Raw genomic sequence first — 21151 nt, 5'->3', positions numbered from 1 at the left:
GTTTGATACAAGTCTTAAAAACCTCTGAATACCATGGGCATAATAATATACTGTACTTCAGGTTATAAATTACAGGTTTCTTGAGTAGTCAGTTTTTTCAAAGGTATGACTACTGAACTAACAAGAAAGGGGGCAAGCACAATCCCAAGGGACTAATTCTTCCAAACACACGCACATACACTAAATAATATCACCTCACCAATAAATCTTGCACAGCATATTGGACCCAAGTGCAAAACATTTTCATTCATACGGCTTAGATTTTTATACACAGTATTAGATGTTTATGTAATAAGTCTATAAGATTTATACTTTTATGTGCTTGACTGCCACCTGTACAATGGTGATAACAAAATATGAATGCGCATGGCTGAATTGAGGGGTGAATTGTGTGTTTATCAATTTGTGTCTCATTAGCGACAATACCACCTGTGTCATTGTGTGCTGTGAATTAAATTCAATGACAAAAAATCCCACCAGGTCATACCTATGTCAGCAAAAAAATAAAGAATGCCTTGATATTGGCTGTTCTGTGCATGCTGGGAAGAGTGCGTATAGATTGCAACATCTATTTTGCTCTACTGGTGAATGCATGATTTCCCCTGGCGTTTTCTATTTCTGTTTGCCAACACGACTTTCTGAGACAATTGTTGCGGTTTCATAACTCACAGACCAAACTGATCAAGCTTGAAAATAAAGCAGTAATTTCATTCCTTTTCATTCTGAGTGACAGCAGGCTTGGAATAAACACAATTTACCTGTATCTGACGTGTTGGAGCTAAATTCAGAGGCAGAGAGAGAGAGAGAAAATCCATCAATATCTGCCACAAGCAATTTGTCTGTAATATCCAAAAATAAATTTCCAATGCATCGACAGCCTTTTTTTAACCTGCCTCCCGGCCATCTCTTCATTGCTGCTGATTTCGTTACCAATGGCAACAACGATTTGTAGTTAGACAGTATCCCTCTGATGTGACTGATCAATGATTTGGTAAAAATTCTCCAAATCTTGTTGTGTTGTGTTTAATGTACATTGATTTGATACACATTCAATTTATCAAAATATACATTGTATTAATCCCAGAAAACATCTGCTTCAGGCCTTCTTACCGACAACCAAGTAGCTTTTTGCTGGTCTGCCATTTATGGATTTTCCCTCTATAATGACTGTCTGCAGGTACCATTACATAAATCAAAAGTTCAAAATGTTTTTGGCACACTGGCAATTACAATTCATCAACATAGCTTTCTTTTCAAATCCTTGATATAAAAGTGCAAATGCTGAAGGCTATCAGGGTCTCACCTTTCTGAAACAGAGAGTACAAATGCTCTTGTTGAGAGAAATCTATTGGTTTCTGACTTTGTAAGGTTATACTGTCTGATCACTGAGAATGAAAAATTTTCTTTCATGGATTATTGCTGTGTGATGGTAACTCAAGTGAGATTGAAAACATCATGGCACTTGGAAGTTAGGCATCCACTGGGAGAAGCTGTTTTCAATGTCAGGTTGAAGTTCTGACATGAAGTGGGTGGGTTTTTTTTCTTTCTCACTGACTTCTAAGGAATTGATAAGATTTCTTGACAGAGACAGCTGTTAAAGGGCTGACATTTTGTGATGGCATGGTTTCTGCGCCTTGACATCATGCATCGATGTTGGAGTGTGCAGCCCATCCAGGTCAGATAGCTGTCTACTCATGTTTTGGTGTCACTAGGCGGTGACTGAGTGGTATAACAATAGTGCGATGTGCAAACACTCTGTGCTAAACAGTAAAACTTTATTGTCCGCAACTTGGATCAACAAACTATATTTATAGTATGGCTTGTAATGGTAATAAATTAAATGAATAATATCTGTTTGAAAATTTTCTTGCCGACAGTAACTACATTATTCATTGAATGCATTTACTAGCATCTTTGTGAAGCAATATTAAATTTGTGTTAATCAAATTGCAGATTAATAGAGGAAATTGAAGCACTTCTTTATTTAAACTCCCATACTTTAAATCTGGATTTTTGTTTTTATACCAACCACACTTTCGGGAGCTTTGATAGTATGCAGTGATCAGGTCTAATCATTTGAGAAATTCTGACTTCGTCAGGTACATGTTGGCCAATTTGCAAGTTTCTAATGACTTATTACTGTACCGGTACATGTTCTACACTGTATCTGTAATTTTACCGACAATTTTCATCACCGTACAAGAGCAATATATATTTTGTTCAATTATATTTTACCACAAATAGTAGTAATATCCAAGGACCATACACATGCAGATCAGAAAGCCTAACACAGCCCTAGATCCAGTTTGAGGGGGACACAAATAACTTATACCTGTCATGGTATTTTTAAAGCAAACAGGCCAGGCTGGTTAAACCTTTTAGACACTGCATTTTTTAACAGCTCTGCTGTTTTCCATGGTGATGTTGTACTGTATCTGTTCACAGGAAATATTGGCAGAGAGCAGTAAGACAAGCTGTGTTTCCTCTGGCTTCTGAAATTTTTTAGTAAATTTACGAATTGGGTATTGAAACTTTTCGTAAATTTTGAAATTCATAAGTAAAGTTAACCGTTCCAATACGGAATATCATTCAATCAAATTCAAATTAAGTACAACATGTGCTCAGACAGAACTATTTTGAGGTTTGGGGGCCTTGAGCTCTCAATCAACCAGCTGCTTTGCTTCCTTGCATTCGTATATTTACGAATCAACAATGAAAAAAATTAGTAAATCATCTAAAAAATTAGTAATTTTACGAATTTGAGAGTGGCAGAGGAAATACAGACAAGGGAAAGGCTATGGTACCTACAAACAGCCTTGGCGCTCCTTCTTTCACAAGTCACTAAAAATCCTGCACAAATTGCAGAGTCAACACAAATCTTGTACAATGTATATAGAAAACCAGAAAGTTATCTCTCCTTATAGTGGAAGATATTGGAACGTAAAATTTTGAATTTTTCTGCAATCACATTTGAGCAAGATTGTAGGAATTAAACTTGTTGTTCTACAGTGCTGTATAACTAAGACATACATTCTTGACAAGGTTTGAAAGTTGCATAAATGTGTATGTTAGGTACCGGTATGTAGAAAAGGCAAACTGGAGACATAAATACAACAAAAGCACTTCTATATCAGCATTTGGCATCGAAAACATCTGGACATCAACACAACATCAACTAAATCATTCCACAAAAATCGTATAGCTCAGTGTTTTCAATTTTAGTACAGCATACAGTTAGGTTACAACATTCGCTACTTACAAAACCGCAACATGCAACATCTTTAAAGGTTAAGCCAACTTGTCCTCATTTCCTATATAAAAGAGCATCTCAAAATGCCATGTATCTCATTGTTATAATTATCTAAACTCATGTAAACTTCTCTTCTAGTTTGACTTGCCTCTGTTGCTATGGAGATTAGTTCTACATGGTGATTTGCCTCATAAGGCTTTCCCATCTCTAATACAAAATTCTAAATGTTTCATGTTCTTTATTAATAATCATGACGATATCACCACAATACTCCCTCGTGACCTTCCTTTCCGAAAGAACTTTCCTATTAAGGCAAAGAAAATTCTGCAACATTTATATTCCACTTTGCGATATTTCTTAGATCTTCATCCAAGCCTGATAATGCCTAATCTTCTTCTCAGATCTTGATTGATCACCTGACGCAACAAACAAACATTCCTCTTGAGGGTGAGTAATGGCGACAAAATGGAAAAATATTTTATAACAGCTGCGGGGGAGTTGTAAACTGACAAGTAACATCATTGGTTATGCTGAGCACACTGTCTTCTGATATCATTACACATGGCCGATTTCCATCATATTGCACTGTCATATCGGAGTCCAGGGCACTTTCAACACAAACTGAAAACACTCTCACTGAATGTTAAAACCTCTTACTTATTGCTGCACACTATACAATTTGCCAAAAAAAACTTGGAGTAGTTTTTATCTCCTGGTTTCATGAACATAATACCACAGCTCATTTCACCCTTTCCCTGCCAGACAGTATCACTTCTCCCATCAGCCAAAGCGTTGAAAAGCAGTATTGAGCAAAAATCATACGTATTTCCACCCATTTGGCTAGGTCTGTTCCAACAACTTGAGTCCATAAAAATCATGCATTACAGTATCTGTGATTTCATGGACCTCAAAATGTTCAGTTTTGTGTTAAAATGCACCAAAGGGGACATATTGTGCTTCACTAGTTTTAACGAACTTGACCTGACCGTGAAATATGAACTTGGCAGGAAAAGGGTTAACCTTCCTTAAAACTTCACCCTAACAATAGACCGGTAGTACGTTAACATCTACCTTGAAAAATACAGTATAAGCCAGTAGTATTTTCTTGTTTTTGTTTGATTTGCTAAGTAATTTCACACAAAGCAATGACCTTGGGAGACATGCCCTATTTAAACACTGGCCGAGATGTTCATGGGGAACATTAACAGAACACTGTCACATATGATTTATATGCAGGATAAATTAATAAAAGGTAAGTGTGTGATTAGAATCAGCCACATTCCCTTGAGACAAGGAGTGAAAATTCATCTCGTGAATACTGATGAGTCGGCAATATCACAAACTACCGTATACACTCACTGCCAACTTGCAACGTCTTATCACCACTTCTATGTCGTATTTCTCTTCTTATCGAAATATCAGTGACATTTCGACACCCAAATATGAATTTGCTCGACAAAGATATTTCTTTTTATTTCTTCGATTGGAGTAACGTCATTGATTGATAACACCCACCAATCATAGGACACACAAAACAACGCTGTTCAAGTGAGATGTTTCCTGAGTGTGCTAAGGGTGTGAATGTGCAATTGCTCTCCGGATTGCTATAAACGCATTCAACACTTTTCCATCACTTCCTGAATGAATCGAAAAAAATCAATATCTGCCATATAAAACCTCTGTATATTCACATTCAAAGAGAGTAATATATTCACATTCAAAGAAAGTAATTTTGTTGTACAGCAGGCTAAGTCACACGGCACCAACGTTCACTATAACTCTGTTTTCCCAAGCAGTTACCAATAACCACTTTACTGTTTAAACGCGAACTCAAAACTTTTCACAAAGCCTATTGAATTTGATGTGGTATGCTTTCACCCAAATGCAGTCAGCTCCAGCTGCGATAATGTCAGCTTTGTGATGCATTTTTGAGCAATATCTTTTTGTAGCATACAATTTCATGCTCTACTCCAAAAATAACGATAAAATGACTAGTATTTTAACAGCTAAATACAACAAAGCCTAGTATGTGATGTCTACTGAAATTATGGGTCGAGGCTTGAATTCATTTTGTCAACAATATTAATATTGCATACTCCTTGTATCCTGTCTGGTAAAGCTTACATCTTGAATGTAAACAGCTTTAAAGAGAAGAATAAGATTTGTTTTATTGACAAACATTTACAAATATCATTAAAAGTTACATCTACAGTTGACAGAATATTTGTCAGTTGTCTGCAGTATATTGGATATTTCACTGCGTTCACAAGTTGAAAACCTGGCATTTTGATATGAGTTTGGGAGTGGAACAGGAAATGAGAGTTTGTAAGGAGAACAAACATACTGGGAATAATCTATGCTTTGAAATTTGCAGCTGAGAGAGTTTACAGAACTTTCTGTCAGTAAATGGTATCAGGTGTTGTACCGGTATCTTGCCTAGCAGACTTCCTAAACGTTGACAAATACTAGGGAACATTTATATCTTTCCTGAAAACTTAATTCGGCCATTGTACCGGTATTATTATTAGAACTCACACAAACATATTGGTATGCTCAGTGATCTTTCGGAAACTTCTGAGACCAAACGTATTTCAACGCAGAAAGTCTGCCGTTGGTGACTGATGTTGAAGTCAACATACACATTAAGGGGACAGCAATATTTATGCATGATGGTAGCAAATTGAATTGATCATCAATCAATTGATAAATTGATATGTGGACTTGATGACTTATATACCATTATAGTCTGGTAATTTCATTAAGATATGCATTTATTATTTGCAAAAACTCATCAAAACTGACTTCATTACATTTAACTGTGTAATGAATTGTTCATTTCACAGTACATGTATGAGGGTCACTTGTCTCAAAAGAGTGAAATATCTATCCATGATTACATTCTCAGTTCGACAAGATCGAATCCAACAAGCCGTATCATTTCATTTATATTACAACTTAATACCTTGCTATAAAGGTAATGAAATGGCCTCCATGATTGAGAGAAATATGACCCAACACCCATCCATTCTCAACAAGTAATCTTACTGAAAACAGCTACTGATACAAAGCCAAAGGTCACAGTTGGGGTCAAAGGGCACATGGTATGTCTTCATATCAAATTCACTTTTTATTAATATGATTATGTCACTGGTCCAGATAATTTCTTATGGCTCCCTGCTGCGAAAAAAATTTGGATTACATTATCCTAGGAATGTCGACGCAGCACTCTACGGTTAGGATTACTTTGGTATAGCAACCAGTTAACAGATACTGCCTGGGCCCTGATCTGGCATCAATTGCCAAGATTACAGACTGTCCCCTCGCACCTGTTTTCCATGTACTCAGACTGATCCGCAGTGCGTAAGAACAGAAGCATCCATTAGGTATGGAAAACATACGGGTGAGAAGGTTAATCAGCTTTGCTGTACTCTGGCTCTTGCAAAATGCGTGTGCTTGGTGAGTGATTCCGCCGCCAGAACAGCTGGTCACGGCTGTGAAAACAATGCACTGCGGCACTGTGACAGTGCACTGCAGCACTGTGAAATCCCAAGAAGCTACGACTCGGCTTCCACCTGCTGATTGCATCACAGTGAAAGTAGATACGACATACCAAACCTACGCACCACATACCCATCTAATTCAATCACCCTATACACACCCTACTTCCTTCCATTATGAAACAAGGACTGTGACGGAATTTCCTTATAAACCAATTCTGCTCATAAATTCTTCCTGACAGCCTGCTGTTCAGGCTTTGCTGACATAACTTGGAGGCTCTGACACAGCAATTTTTAGATATGACATAATTTAGTTTGTATATTTATACCAGTATGTTTAGCGTTACAAGGGATGGGCATGTACAATAGCTCATTTAATTGATCGACTGAGTGGATAACCACAGTCCTTCTAACCACAGAGTGAATGTGGCATAGCCTATAGGGTAATTTCTGCAGTAATTGACCATTACGATAAAATGCAGTAAGAAATACCACTAGCTAAGTACTACACAGCAAGATTCAGAAGCAGATGTACAAATTCGCTGTTTTTGTTAATAATGGCGGTGAGCAGTTAATGTCACCACGGCTCTGAAGTCATTTTTCCAGGGTTCCCTTTGCTATAACAGTGTATTCAAACGAGGGGATAGCAGAAATGTTACTGGGGTTCCTCAGGCATTTTATCAGGGTTCCCCCTCAATGCAATCAGATTAGGGACATCAGGAATATGGTCAGGGTTCCCAAATTATTTACCAATGTTACCCAACTTTAGCTAAAACACTGCAGTCTGTAGACTACATGTAATGACAGCTACGCAAGATCTAGACTTTACAAACTTTACAAATGTCTGATGTGCCAAGAAGATGGCAGTTACATTTCAGCAGTTAACCAACACTTAGTTCAAGTTATCTTCTTCTAGTGAATGACCCAGTGATTCTGTTATCTACAACGATGCTTGTCGGAGCTGGCAAAAGTTGCTTGGTGAAATTTGACCACATCCTCCGGCACAGGTCTTCTGAATCTGGGAAAATGATGGCTGGCAATTAACACAGGTGCCTGCCATTCACTGACAACAACAAACTGTGGTACTTACCTCATTTGAATTCCATCGATGCCGTTCCTTGGGAAAAAATTCCGCTTTGGGTAATTTGGAAATTATTTTATCCACTTTGTCTGATACTACTGTTTTATTCTTCTGTTTCTGACTATGCTGATCATCTGTGAAATTGACAGAAAGTACATGGATTTATAATTACCATAACTGCTTTAGTCAGCATTTTAACCCTTTCACCATCATGGTTTGGCCCAATCCCATTGTTATCAATGGTGGTAGTGGACCTGTTTACAGGGAATTGGGGGTGAACAGGTTAAAGTAGAATCCAATTCCGGGACATATATTTGGACTCTCCAACTTTTATAATGTTTTTTTGTCAACCACTTTTAAGGGCTCATTTTGAAGCTCATGGCATAACTGACATTTTGCACCAACTTATTTTTGTAAAGAAACTGAAACTTTCCCCAGAAAGTTACTACACAGCAAAGGCAATCATTTTGAATTTCAAACATCGGTAAATTTAAGGTAATTTGTTTCCATACTTCCAAAATATGCATGATGACCACCCATGTTGGTTTTGATTTTGAAAAAGAATAAAGGAAAGTTTCAGGGAAGAAAGTTTGGAAAAGTTTAAGTCTTGCGATGTCAAGGTGCATAATACTGCAAATGTGAATGTCAACTTTACACATATACATGTAACATGACATGACCTTTATTTGTCACTTGATTACGTTAACAGTAAATACAAATACAGCTTGCATATGCTTCAAAGCATAAGTTTTCACCCTTTGCTCATAACTTCTTTTTGAAATATTAAGGTAGTTACCGGTACATATCTTAAAGACACTTTCAGATTTTTATTTTTTTCTCAGATATAGAAGTCCCACACCCCAATAAAGTATATATTTTAAAAAGCCCTGATATTGAGAAATGCGAACGTGCACAGTACACAGTCATTACCGGTATTTGCATAATTAATAGTCATATGACAAGCATTTTCAAAATAAATCGGTTTTTCCTCCCTTTAGCGAGCATGCTGCACGATTTCCAGTTGAAATTTGTGCATTGACAAGCCTTGGTATAAGTCTACATGTCTATGAGGTATGTAGCTACCTAGACTTGGTTCAAGTCGGTGAATTTAAAAAAATAAATCATTTCATAATAGTTTCACTTGTGTCTCTCCTATTTCGTACAAACCTATCCGGATTTGGCAGCTCACGCCCGGTTTTCTCAGCGATTGAATGCGTCACGTTTGAGTCTGCGCAGTAGTGAGTTAGTTTCTGCCGGATTCACCGACTTGGACTTCTTGCAAAGTACAGGCGGTGAGACGGACTGTGTACACAGTGACGTCAAGCAAATACAAAATCATTGACAGCCCCCCGCCGTTATTCTGGCCAATAAGAAGAACGCATGCTAATAAACCTCTGCATGCATTAAAAAGTTTGTTGTCATCTCCGTGCAAAGCTAGACATCGAGTACGTTTTATATCTGGGCGAATAATGGCATCAAGTTCGTACATCAACCACGTTTTACAACTGATCGGTCGACCATCGCTAATCATGCGAGATTACCAAAGAAAGCTTGTTGAGAGTTACATTGAGGGAAAGAGGTGTTCATCTGCGCACCAACCGGCAGCGGAAAATCACTGACATACGAAGTCGCCCCACATTGTTTTGATTTCCATCGCTTTGGGCACGTAAGAGAACAGGCTACAACTGTAAGGACGGTGTCTTTTTCCATCCTTGAATAACCGGCGACGATTTTCGCATTTTGCAACATGGGCCCCACAAACAACACAGATATTTTCACGCGTTTTCGGTGATACAACAAAGGTCGTGCTGACTTTTGTGGGAGTGATCGCACTCGACATTTTGTCAACAACGCCATGTGAGTTTGTGCACGTCTCGTTTGGTCAATTGGTAACTCCTCCAATGTGTAAAATTTAGTGATGTCATCTTATGAATAATATATGAGTAAAGAAAACGTCATCTCATGAATAATTTATAGCAACGCAGATCGTGCAAGAAAGCCAAGTCTGTGATTCCGGGTGAAACTCCGCTGTACAGCGTTCACTCCACTCATCGCGTTCACCCTACTCATCGCGTCCACTCACGCGCGCGTTTCACATGAAAGCAAAATACAAATCATTGCGTTCACTCCACTCAAACATTCACAAATCACAGACTTGAACCAAGTCTAGTACTAGCTACCTTAAATTGTTCTTCTTTTAATCATGAAGATATAACATTCATGGGCCAAAGTGCATATTTTCAGATTAGAGGATTAAACTTCCTCAAATTTACTAGTACCGGATAATGAAATTCAAATGATGACCATTCTCTCCCAGGAAAAATAAAATTACAAATTTTACCTTTTGATCTTTAATAGGATTATGAAGATTTAAGTTTCTATACAAGTATCATAACAATTAATCCATAAATACTCTAAAATTCTAAAATTCTAAGTGTTTCAGTGGAAAAATATTCCATTTTATTTTGATGATACAGAGATAACGTATCTGAATGAGTCTAAAGTACAGTTTCAGGGTCTAAATATAAGTCACTCCACTCTCCATTGTAAAGATTCAGTCAACTATCAGTAACACATATATGCTTTTCCAGAAATCTGGGGATTGAAGGATTATGTAATGTAATGTGATCTCTGACCTCACACAGTGTGCTCTTTTAGAGATAATGCTGAAGTGGAAGCAGAAAGATCAAAAGCTTTCGTTTGAAGTCGAAGATCACTAATATGGTAGACCACAGACAGTTGACTTGTGCACATGTCTGGACACATTGAGACACCTGATCGCTGCTAAATGTTATCACCATACGTTGTACAAGGGTGTTGTGGTAAACCAATAGCCACTTGGCAGCAACAGCTGATAGGGTTTGCTCGTTTATTGCACAGCATAACATTATGGAACAGACTAGAATAGCCCACCATTGGCTTAGCCATTTTTGTTTTTGATGTTTTAATAAAATTTTTTAACTTATTCAATCATGCCCTGTTTTTTTCATTTCTTATGTTCCACATGTGTGCGTGGGCCGGGTCCTACTAATTACTGCCCGTGACTGCCCGTAGCTGCCTGAGGACTGCCCGAGAACTGCCCGAGGACTGCCCGATGAGCAAGTAGGCCAAATTTCACCAATTTTAACACTAAGCCAATAGCTTGAACTTATATTATTCCTGGCTAACCAAAAATATCATTGATTTGGTGTTTTCTCTAACGGTTTTAGAACCCGAAAGACGCCGGGCTTTCGACGAGAAAGACGTCCCAATCTTAATTGTGAGATTATACCATTCAGTGCAAGGGATGGTAGGCTGTCAAGCTGTACGCACTCGGCGATATGATTGTACCACCTCTCGGACTAAATGGTATGATCTCACTATCAAGCTGGCGATGTCCTTCGAGCCAGGCGTCTTCCGTGTTCCAAAACCGCCGGAGAAAACATCAGGTTAACGCCAAATCAATGATATTTTTGGTTGGCTGGGCATGATATAAACTGAACCTATTGGTCTAGCGTGAAAATTGGCGAAATTTGGCCCACTTTTTCCTCGGGCAGTGCTTGGCACGGGCAGTAATTAGTAGGACCGCGTGGGCCATGTGTAGGTTTGTGCTCATGCTGATATGATCACAAGCCTATCACCACACAACTCACACATTGAAATCAAGACAAATTTATTATGACAAAATTAACCCCACAGACTTCGGTGAAGTCTACTGTAAACAGACACAATGTTCAGGCTTGCAATGTTGAAGGATAATGATAACAGTTACAAACCTTAACTTACAAGTTAACAATAGGAGCTCATTAACATAACAATCTCACTTCTGTACAAATTACAGTACATGCTTGCCTACTAGTATTTACATCCCCACAATGGGAAACCATAGACCTTAGAGAACTCCAGTGTCTGACAAAAAACACTGAGGAATTAGTTTTTCACAGCTTGACTGAACCAGAAAACACTTAACAGTATACCAATGAATGATGAAAAAGTTCGCTCTACTACAATGTACAGCTGGAATGCCAGACAATACATGTCTCTTGGCAGGAGCCCCTGTTAAATCCCCCTTAAAACAGAAAGTCAAATTTGCTGTGCATCAAGCCGAGTCTCGTACATATAAAGCACAGATAAGGAGGAAAATGCTACTGCTCACTTTATGGTAACAGTTTATGGGCAGCACGCAGATAATACAGAAAAGTCCATAAATGGAAGAATCTAACTAGCTCAGCCATGGAAATTTGAGAGTTTGTGTACATTTGCTCCAACGCCAAAAGATGGACCAGTTGTCTGTCTTCTACATGTATATGTACATCATCACATGTACCATACTGTATACATATGTTGTGTAGAACATAGAATTTCTATGCATGAAAATGTTAAAAGACACACTCAATAGACACAAAACCCACATCAATTCCTGTGTAATGAATATCAACAGGCAGTACAGTGAAGTCAAAATCAAACACCGCACCAACAATGAGGAATGCATTGAACTCTGAATAAAACATTGAATTAGTCTTTTCTTTTACTTCAGTAGACATATGTGACAAAGCACTGCAATTCTCCCTCAGTTTAATTCCAAAACCCAGGTAAATATTACAAAAAGAGTGGGATATAAACACATACTCTCTAGATATGGAGGTTGTGAAAATGTGCTGAAATATACATGTACATTCAGATACTACATGTACATATACCGATATAAAGTACAAATGCTGTACCTGTATTAAGAATTCAGTGGCCATTACCGTATTGAAACTACCTGCATACATGTATACCCGGTAGGCATTACTTTGAAATATAAATAGTGTTGCTGATCAGTATTGTTCATACAAACATCTCAGTATTAAGTTTGAAGAAAGGCTAAGAAACATAAATGCAAAGAGAACTAAAGAGAGCTGCTGCTCAGAGCAAGAAAGCATAAAAGTATACATCTAAAGAGTTGTAATTTTCTACGATGCCGCCAGAGGCTTTACAATCAACCCTGGTCATCTCATACATAATTCAGACTAACTTTTCAACAAAAACAAAAATATGAAAGTGAAATGGACTCCCCGCAGGCAGTTTAGTGTATTCAATGAGAAGTGCTATTCACAGAGACCAGATAGAAAACCTGTACATGCAGCACACATCATGATCAACAACACCAAGGTATCTCGTAAACACTTCAGTGTCTGCCTCTGTGACAAAAATAGATATACCGTATATACAATATTTCTTGTCTGCTTGACATTTAGAGATGAATTTCTCTCAGAAGAGAACTTCCTGCAGCAGTTTTAATTTCAATTTCAGATAAGTGCACACCTGTCCCCGGTGTAGTATTACTTTCAAAGAATTTGACTTTAAAACATTTTAAAGGGTGACCTTTATGTGCAGTAGATAGCCCCAGTACTTTTGTATTATTGCAAAACTTTTATTGGTGGTTGACTTCATTGACTGTAATTTAAGGCAGCTTTAGGTTTTTACCTGTTTATTGAGTAACAAGCTGGGGTATATTCAGTGCCATGGCAGGACCAACCTACAGTGCATGCATGTATGAACCCTGGGTAATGCTTATGGTATCAAAAGGTTAGCCGGATCAATCCTATCCTCAGGATAGCATTATACCTGTGGAATTTTTACTCTCTTTCCTCAGCCCATAAAATGACTGTGTATTACATTGATGTTAGATAGGAGCCATGACAGTTGAGTCCTTTGTGTGGAGGCCAGTGTTTTTATCAGCTGTATCTCTGAGCAAATTGACTAACTGTGCACAACTTTCAAAGGAGAACAAAAGACTAAAATCACATAAACAGTCAATGTCAACAAACACTAACACAAGAACCAGCCACTGAAGACTGCTGTTTTAATGCACATTATGAGGTCAAGGGTCACGAGCCATTTCAGACAAGAGACCAACCCAGTGATATCTCCCACACTGACTGTCTAACATGTTAAAAGAAACTTTAACACTGAAAGATTACAATACTCGTTACTTAGTAACTCCATAATCTTTCATTCCTTGATATTGCAAGACTATTGGTTGCCACAAAATATTTTGTTGAGTTCAATGGGTATCACTTCAAAGCTGTTTGTAATAATTATCTTCCGTTGAATGAAATAGTTTCTTGTACTACGCCCTGAATTTACTGGACAACTGAATATAACATTCGATTTGTAAACACAGCCTGTGTGTGTACAAACGGTACTGTACTTGTCATACATGTAAGTTTCAAAAATTACAATAATGGTATTTCCATAATATGGAAGAGGCAGTCCTGTAAATGTCTCGACTTTATCATAAAATAGTGCGTGGAAAGTTAAACTTTTTTATACTCTATTTTTGTCATGTTTATATAATTTGAGAATTAGGTGTGTCAATCAGCATACTACAGCATACAGAAATCCTAAAATCACCACTAAAGCACGCTTCAAAGGGTCATACACATATACTTTGCTCAGACCTTGAAGATCAAAAGAAAACACTGAAATAATTTCTGGCATCTACCAGAACTTTAAGATATGCACTAACAGCTGCTCTGACCATATCAGAAACCTTGATGTTAGATACAGCGAGGTAATACATTTGACTCTCATCTTGTTATCCATTGACAGTATTTGAGTTCATGGTCAGAATCAATGGCAGCATTTCATCTAATCTCATCGCATGGGAAAATGCCAATGTCACTAGGTCCCTATCCAGTTCAAAAATCCTTTCAAAATTTTATCACTTTTAAGTCTGGAGCACATCATTTTGACATAAAGCATGACAACAATGTGCATAAATTTGGTAATAAAATGCTGAACTTGGAAAAAATGTATAAATATGTTCACTGCCTGACAAAGATATCAGACGATCAAACTTGAAACTTGTTATCTTAAAGAGTAATGATCAGTCATATACAATAATTCAACTTTAAAAAAATGGATAAAAAAACTCCAAGTCCTTATTCAGTCAAATCAACATTGGTAAACACCTATTGATAAAATACCACAACTTTTCTTAGTTTCAAAACTAGGATGGTCAAAAATAAATTTTTCTCTACTTTTCAAAATAACTCAAAACAAGAAAAGAATTTCATGATTTTGAGTGTAAAAATGCACCGTTTCAAACCCCCTTGTAAAAATCTGTTTGACACTCTTAGTGACTTAAAAAGAATTTTTCATCATTTTTTTCCACGTATCTTGCATTTCATTACATTGTGACTTGGCCCTCTACACTTGTAAAGCATGTTCAATTACCAATTATTTCTTCTATGACTTACGACTTGATATGAGTGAGATGCATTGTTATGATTGGCTGATTCTTGCTGGGATAAAATTTCAATGTTGGCAATAAACAATGCAAGTTTTTATTTTCTGGCTACAGTATGCCATGAACTTGAAAGTAAAACCCAAAATTGTGGGCATTTCAACATACTAGCAAGAAACAAAAGGACAAAAAATGCAGTGAACTTGATTAAACTCAAAAACTGAAATCACATCTAAAGTTCCCGTCACTGGGACTCCAACACAGGCTGAGAGGACAGCAAAACAACAGACTTCATAATCACATACTCTGAGATGCTGTCTGTAAGCACTCTAAGCGTTTGCCTTTTACTAAAAGACTAAATATATTTTTGGAGGTCCTGCCATTATGCAAAAGAAAGCAACTAAAGTTTTTGGTCTGCGGTCATTGAGAAAGCAATCAGAGGTTCATGAATTATTAATATTGTATGTGGCAATTACCTCGTCATCTTCACTAACTACAATTACAATACCTATGTTTACATTGAGACTTGGGTTGCCATCTGTTCTATTGACTGCAGATGATTTCGCAATTTGAAGCACAAAGCAGCCACAAAAAAGAGAATGAAAACACAGCTGAAAATAACACTATTCACTATTGACAATACAATAGGTAGTCATCATATTTCATTTTCATCAACAGTAAGTCTAACAACTCATCTTTAACTCCTTTGAAAGACAAAAATTATCAAAATTACCGAGTAATTACCTTCGCCTTTCAAAAAATCAACTCATCACAATATACATGGATATGGAGGTACCTGCTGACTTCCTCAATTTTTGCAATAAGTGCAACTAGGTAAACAAAATCAGTTTAATTTATTCAATGACACCCTGTGAAATCTACATCATCATTCGACCAGATACCTCAACACATAATCACCATGGCAACCATCAATCAACAGAAGAAACGATCTTAATATGAAAATAATGATTCAATTAACAACTGACAGCTCTAACACACAGATTGGAGAATACAGTATTCTTAAAGGGAAACGGTCGTCGGAACTGCGCCTGTGTGAGTTTCTTGTTTACAAACAATGTATTTCATGCATGATATCTAGATGCACCTCATCATCATAGCTGCAACATTAAAATTATATGATGTAGATTATGACAGACATGTTTTAACTTTCACAATCACCATTGTACCTTGAATACAGTGTTATAATTGGTCATATGGATCCCATATAGACCTTTGAAGGCAGTTCCGACGACTGTATCCCTTTCAAATAACCTTGTAATTACTTGATGGATCACTGAGTTGTTCCAATATGGCAATACTATTGTCAGTCTAGTGACCTCCCTGAATTCTATTAGGACTAATACCTACGCCTTAACACTACACAAAACAAGTCATCGTTGATGACACAGTCCCCACTTGTTAATGGTGCTTTGATTACAGGTCCTCAGAGAGGATAGAGTCCTCTTCATTAGGTCTGTGATAAAAATACTTTTGAATAAATTCGCTTGATACATGTCTGAGTTGTAGTTCAGGAGATGAAAAAATCGTAATAAAATGGCCACATGGTGGCCATATTGGATCGAATCACAAAACAAATCAATGTGCATATGTATGACATAGGTCAATGTCCTTGTACCAAGTTTGAATGAAATTGGTTGAGATATGCCTGAGTTATGGCTCTGTACATGAAAAAATCGTAACAAAATGGCCGCATGGCGGCCATATTGGATCGTATCACAAAACAAATTGATGTGTATAGCTATGACATTGGTCAATGTCCTTGTACCAACTTTGAATAAAATCTGTAGAAACATGCCTGAGTTATGACTCTGTACATGAAAAAATCGTAATAAAATGGCCGCCTGCTGGCAGCCATATTGGATCGTACCACAAAACAAATCATGTGCATATGTATGACATAGGTCAATGTCTTGTACCAATTTTGAATGAAATTGGTTGAGATATGCCTGAGTTATGGCTCTGTACATGAAACAATCGTAACAAAATGCCGCATGGCGGCCATATTGGATCGTATCACAAAACAAATTGATGTGCATAGCTATGACATTGGTCAATGTCCTTGTACCAACTTTGAATAAAATCTGTAGAAACATGCCTGAGTTATGGCTCTGTACATGAAAAAATCGTAATAAAATGGCCGCCTGGCGGCCATATTGGATCGTATCACAAAACAAATCAACGTGCATCTGTATGACATAGGTCAATGTCCTTGTACCAATTTTGAATGAAATTGGTTGAGATATGCCTGAGTTATGGCTCTGTACATGAAACAATCGTAACAAAATGGCCGCCTGGCGGCCATATTGGATCGTATCACAAAAAATTGATGTGCATAGCTATGACATGGTCAATATCCTTGTACCAACTTTGAATAAAATCTGTAGAAACATGCCTGAGTTATGGCTCTGTACATGAAAAAAATCGTAATAAAATGGGCCTGGCGCATGGCGCCATATTGGATCGTATCACAAAACAAATTGATGTGCATATGTATGACATAGGTCAATGTCCTTGTACCAATTTGAATGAAATTGGTTGAGATATGCCTGAGTTATGGCTCTGTACATGAAAAAATCATAACAAAATGGCCGCCTGGCAGCCATATTGGATCGTATCACAAAAAGAATCGACTAGCATATCTATGACACTGGTCAATGTCCTTGTACCAACTTTGAATAAAATCAGTTGAAACATGCCTGAATTATGGCTCTGTACATGAATAAATCGTAATAAAATGGCCGCCTGGCAGCCATATTGGATTGTATCAGAAAACAAATCGATGTGCATCTGTATGACATATGAAGTAATCCTTGTACCAAGTTTGAATGAAATCGCTTCAGGCATCTCTGAGATATCTGCGTGAACGGACGGATGGACGCACGCACGCACGCACGCACGCACGCACGGACGCACGCACACACGCACGGACATGACCAAACCTATAAGTCCCCTCGGACGGTGTCCGTGGGGACTAACAAAAGACTTTCACAAAGCTGCACTACTAGGCTGACATTTAAACAGTCAACAACAGATCTATGACACACTTTACTTTGTGATCCATTGTTTACCTGGATACACATACAGCTCTGAAATATAGGATGTATCAGAGTAGGTGGCTCAATTAAATGTATTAATATAGGTTAGGAGAATATTCATCATCATTCATGCTGTGAGATTTATTATCACAACGTCCTAAATGTCCCTCGTTAAAAATATATCAATACAGGATATGAAGACACTTGTTTGAATCATTGTTAGTTGTATCTTCTCTGCATTTTGCTAACCAAAACAATATGTCCCCATCTTTGGAGAAATATTTTTGATTCCTGTTAGTACTAACCCGTATGGTCTTTTGGATTCAGTCGATTTTTCAGTTTTAATTTAATGTACTTGCTTGCAGCAGCCATATTTGACTTGCAAGTTAAAATTTAGTATTTAGTTGATTAATCCAAGTTGTGAATTTGTTGCCAATGCTGGAAAAATGTTCTGTGGTCACACTTCAACAAGCATTTTTAAAGAAGTTCTTTATATTTCAAAATATCTTATCACTAATATGCATAATATGATGCAGGCAATGGGGGCTTTTTAATTGTTCTCATTTGCAATATTTTCTATTGTATTGTCCACTTTTCATTTTAATTTGCAATGCCCTGATCAGCAATGTATGCATGCAGGTGAACATTGATGTTTTCTAACTGGATGGTTGTGCCTGCAAATCAATATAAGAGTGACAGATTGGTTGATATCAGGTGTTGTTTAATTTGTAATCTCTCTAATTATAAATGTATAACATTACACTTTAGTCAGACATTGATGAGAGCAGATATGATGGAAACGGCAAATGAGACATAAATAATAAATGAGGAAAAAACCCTTTTTGCTGATGGCAATTTGTCCTTGATGATTTTGCAACTTTAAAATACATTTCAACTCAGTCCCTTGGAGGAGATGTAAACTCAAAGTTCAAAAAAAACATGGTGAAACCGTCTTCAACAAATAAAAACACAACAAAAACGGTGACTGAAAAAGCACTCCCACACAGTAACTGAGGTGGGTGGTGATTTCTTTGTAGGTTGTTGCTACTAGCAACAACAATGACATTTCTTCCCGCTGACAAATATTCTTGTGAAGTATGGTAATTTATTTCTTGTAGATGTACTCTATTATTTATTTATTACTGGTACAATGGATGTATTTCTCACAACAATGTAGCAAATCAAAGATGAACTGAAGGGAACAATAGTGTATAAACTAAGTTGTTTAGAAGGAATTTCTCTCAGCTATGAAATTCATGTGATGTTCACTGATTTACCCATAAAGATTTAATACATTAGTCTTTCTGTCAGACAGTCGAGTCTATAATAACAAAATGTGGGGTTTTTACAGAAACTACGGTGTGTATCTGCATGATGCTAAATCATCTTCCACATTTTGTTTTGGTAGGTTTGCTGTTTACTTTACGGCCCTGCCACAAATAAACAACTTCAAACAGCCTACCAAGGAAGGGGGATTTCAGCTATGTTTCGGGAAGTTCAAATCGTAATTTCATGGTCCAATTTTTCCACCTTGACCCTTATGTTCAGAGGTAGAGAAGGTGTTAGAGGCCAAGGGCAACGGAGCTTCATTTGCCTTGCATGCATAGTTATTATTCATAGTTCCTGATTGAAACCAGACCCACTTCCTACCAAAGTTGATACTGTATGTTCTCTTTTAGACAAATATCCTATTATTGTAAATATCCTATATTGTAAACTATTGTAAACACATTTATCAGAGGACATCTCCAAGTTTGCTAACCATCCTACCGTACACATTACACTGAAAATGCGTTCATTTAAAACCGAATAAATTCCTTGGTAAAGTTCATACATGTATCATAGACTCCAACTGTTACTGTAACTTGGAAAGACAATCCAGCCATTACTTAGGATGACTGTCATATTGTCATGTCAATCGGACTGACAAATAGATGCAAGCTGTAACTTTGAAAGGTGTACGTGGGTCCTGTACTCTTCATTTATAGATCCTGTACAACCACTTACTGTAGACACGGCCTCGATCGAGCTACTCGGAAACCATCTCCAAGCGACCCCGCGGGATGGATCCCGGACGCTCTTTCAGCTGTTCTGTAAGCGGCATTTGGCCTGCTTGCCGTTCGAGGAGAGGGCAAAGTATGAACAAAACTTGCGCCATTGAGAAAGTTTTGACCGGGTTCATTCAGTGATGACCCCTCCCCCTCTGACTCAGTATTGTCACTCAACTGAAGCTCAATCTTCCACAGCCTGACAGACGACGAAGGTTCAGCAGAGGCTGTCGTGTCTGTAGGCTAAAGTATAGTACACTGTAGGTAGCATACTACTAAACACACTGTAAGACCATGACATGGTCCCATGCGATCGACAGCGAGGTTTCGTTTGCTCTAGGTTGGCGGTCGAAAGAGGTAAACAAGCACATGCCTGGCATTCGTAAACCCTGCCCAAGTTGTGTACTGTTTCATTGGCAGTCTGCAAGATACAGACCAAGAAATCGCGAGTATACCGTCAAATAATAACGCTCAACGACAGCAACATGTACTGACAGGGCACTGAAGTACTTACGAAACATATTTTCGACACTGATCTTTGAACAATCCATAAAACTGCCAACATTGTCGCTTACCTTCATTGGACGTCAGCGCCATGATATTTCAGTCCATGTTTTCCGAAAACATTCATTACATTTCAGATCAGCATGCAAGTATCGCGAGATTACAGCCGGTCAGTGAAGATCTCGCATCCGTTGCTGCTCCAGAGGGCGTAAAGCGCATGTTGCCCATGTCGCCAGGGCAACCAAGGCTACAAGGCGTGAAGTTCAATGTAAACTTGGGAAACGTGATAATTGCGATATCGATTAGCGGTTTCCTTTATACACAGCCACTCTATTCATTTGTTCAGACGCATAGCTGTGAATGGAACAATAAAATTGATGGCATATATTGCACTACCGCGTCAAACAAGCGTATGAAGCCATCTGCCACAACTTAGCTAAACTGAGCGCTTTTGAGTTCATACATGTACTGTGGACCCGGTTTTGTTTTTTAATAATGTTTC

General features: G+C 37.8%; 1 protein-coding gene across 1 annotated transcript in view; it reads right to left on the bottom strand.

Moving 5' to 3' along the window:
• LOC139137784 (calmodulin-binding transcription activator 2-like) overlaps positions 1 to 20854 on the bottom strand; it is a 99381-nt gene extending 78527 nt beyond the window's left edge. Inside the window, 2 exon segments of the mRNA XM_070706054.1 lie at positions 7838 to 7962; positions 20721 to 20854. Of these exon segments, the coding sequence (XP_070562155.1) occupies positions 7838 to 7962; positions 20721 to 20742 (147 nt within the window). The 5' untranslated portion in view covers positions 20743 to 20854.
• Positions 20855 to 21151: the final 297 nt, after the last annotated feature.

Source organism: Ptychodera flava, chromosome 7 (genome assembly GCF_041260155.1).
Source record: "Ptychodera flava strain L36383 chromosome 7, AS_Pfla_20210202, whole genome shotgun sequence".
Lineage (NCBI taxonomy): Eukaryota > Metazoa > Hemichordata > Enteropneusta > Ptychoderidae > Ptychodera > Ptychodera flava.
The sequence above is the reverse complement of the archived record's forward strand: the minus strand, read 5'-3'. Positions and strand labels throughout refer to the sequence as shown.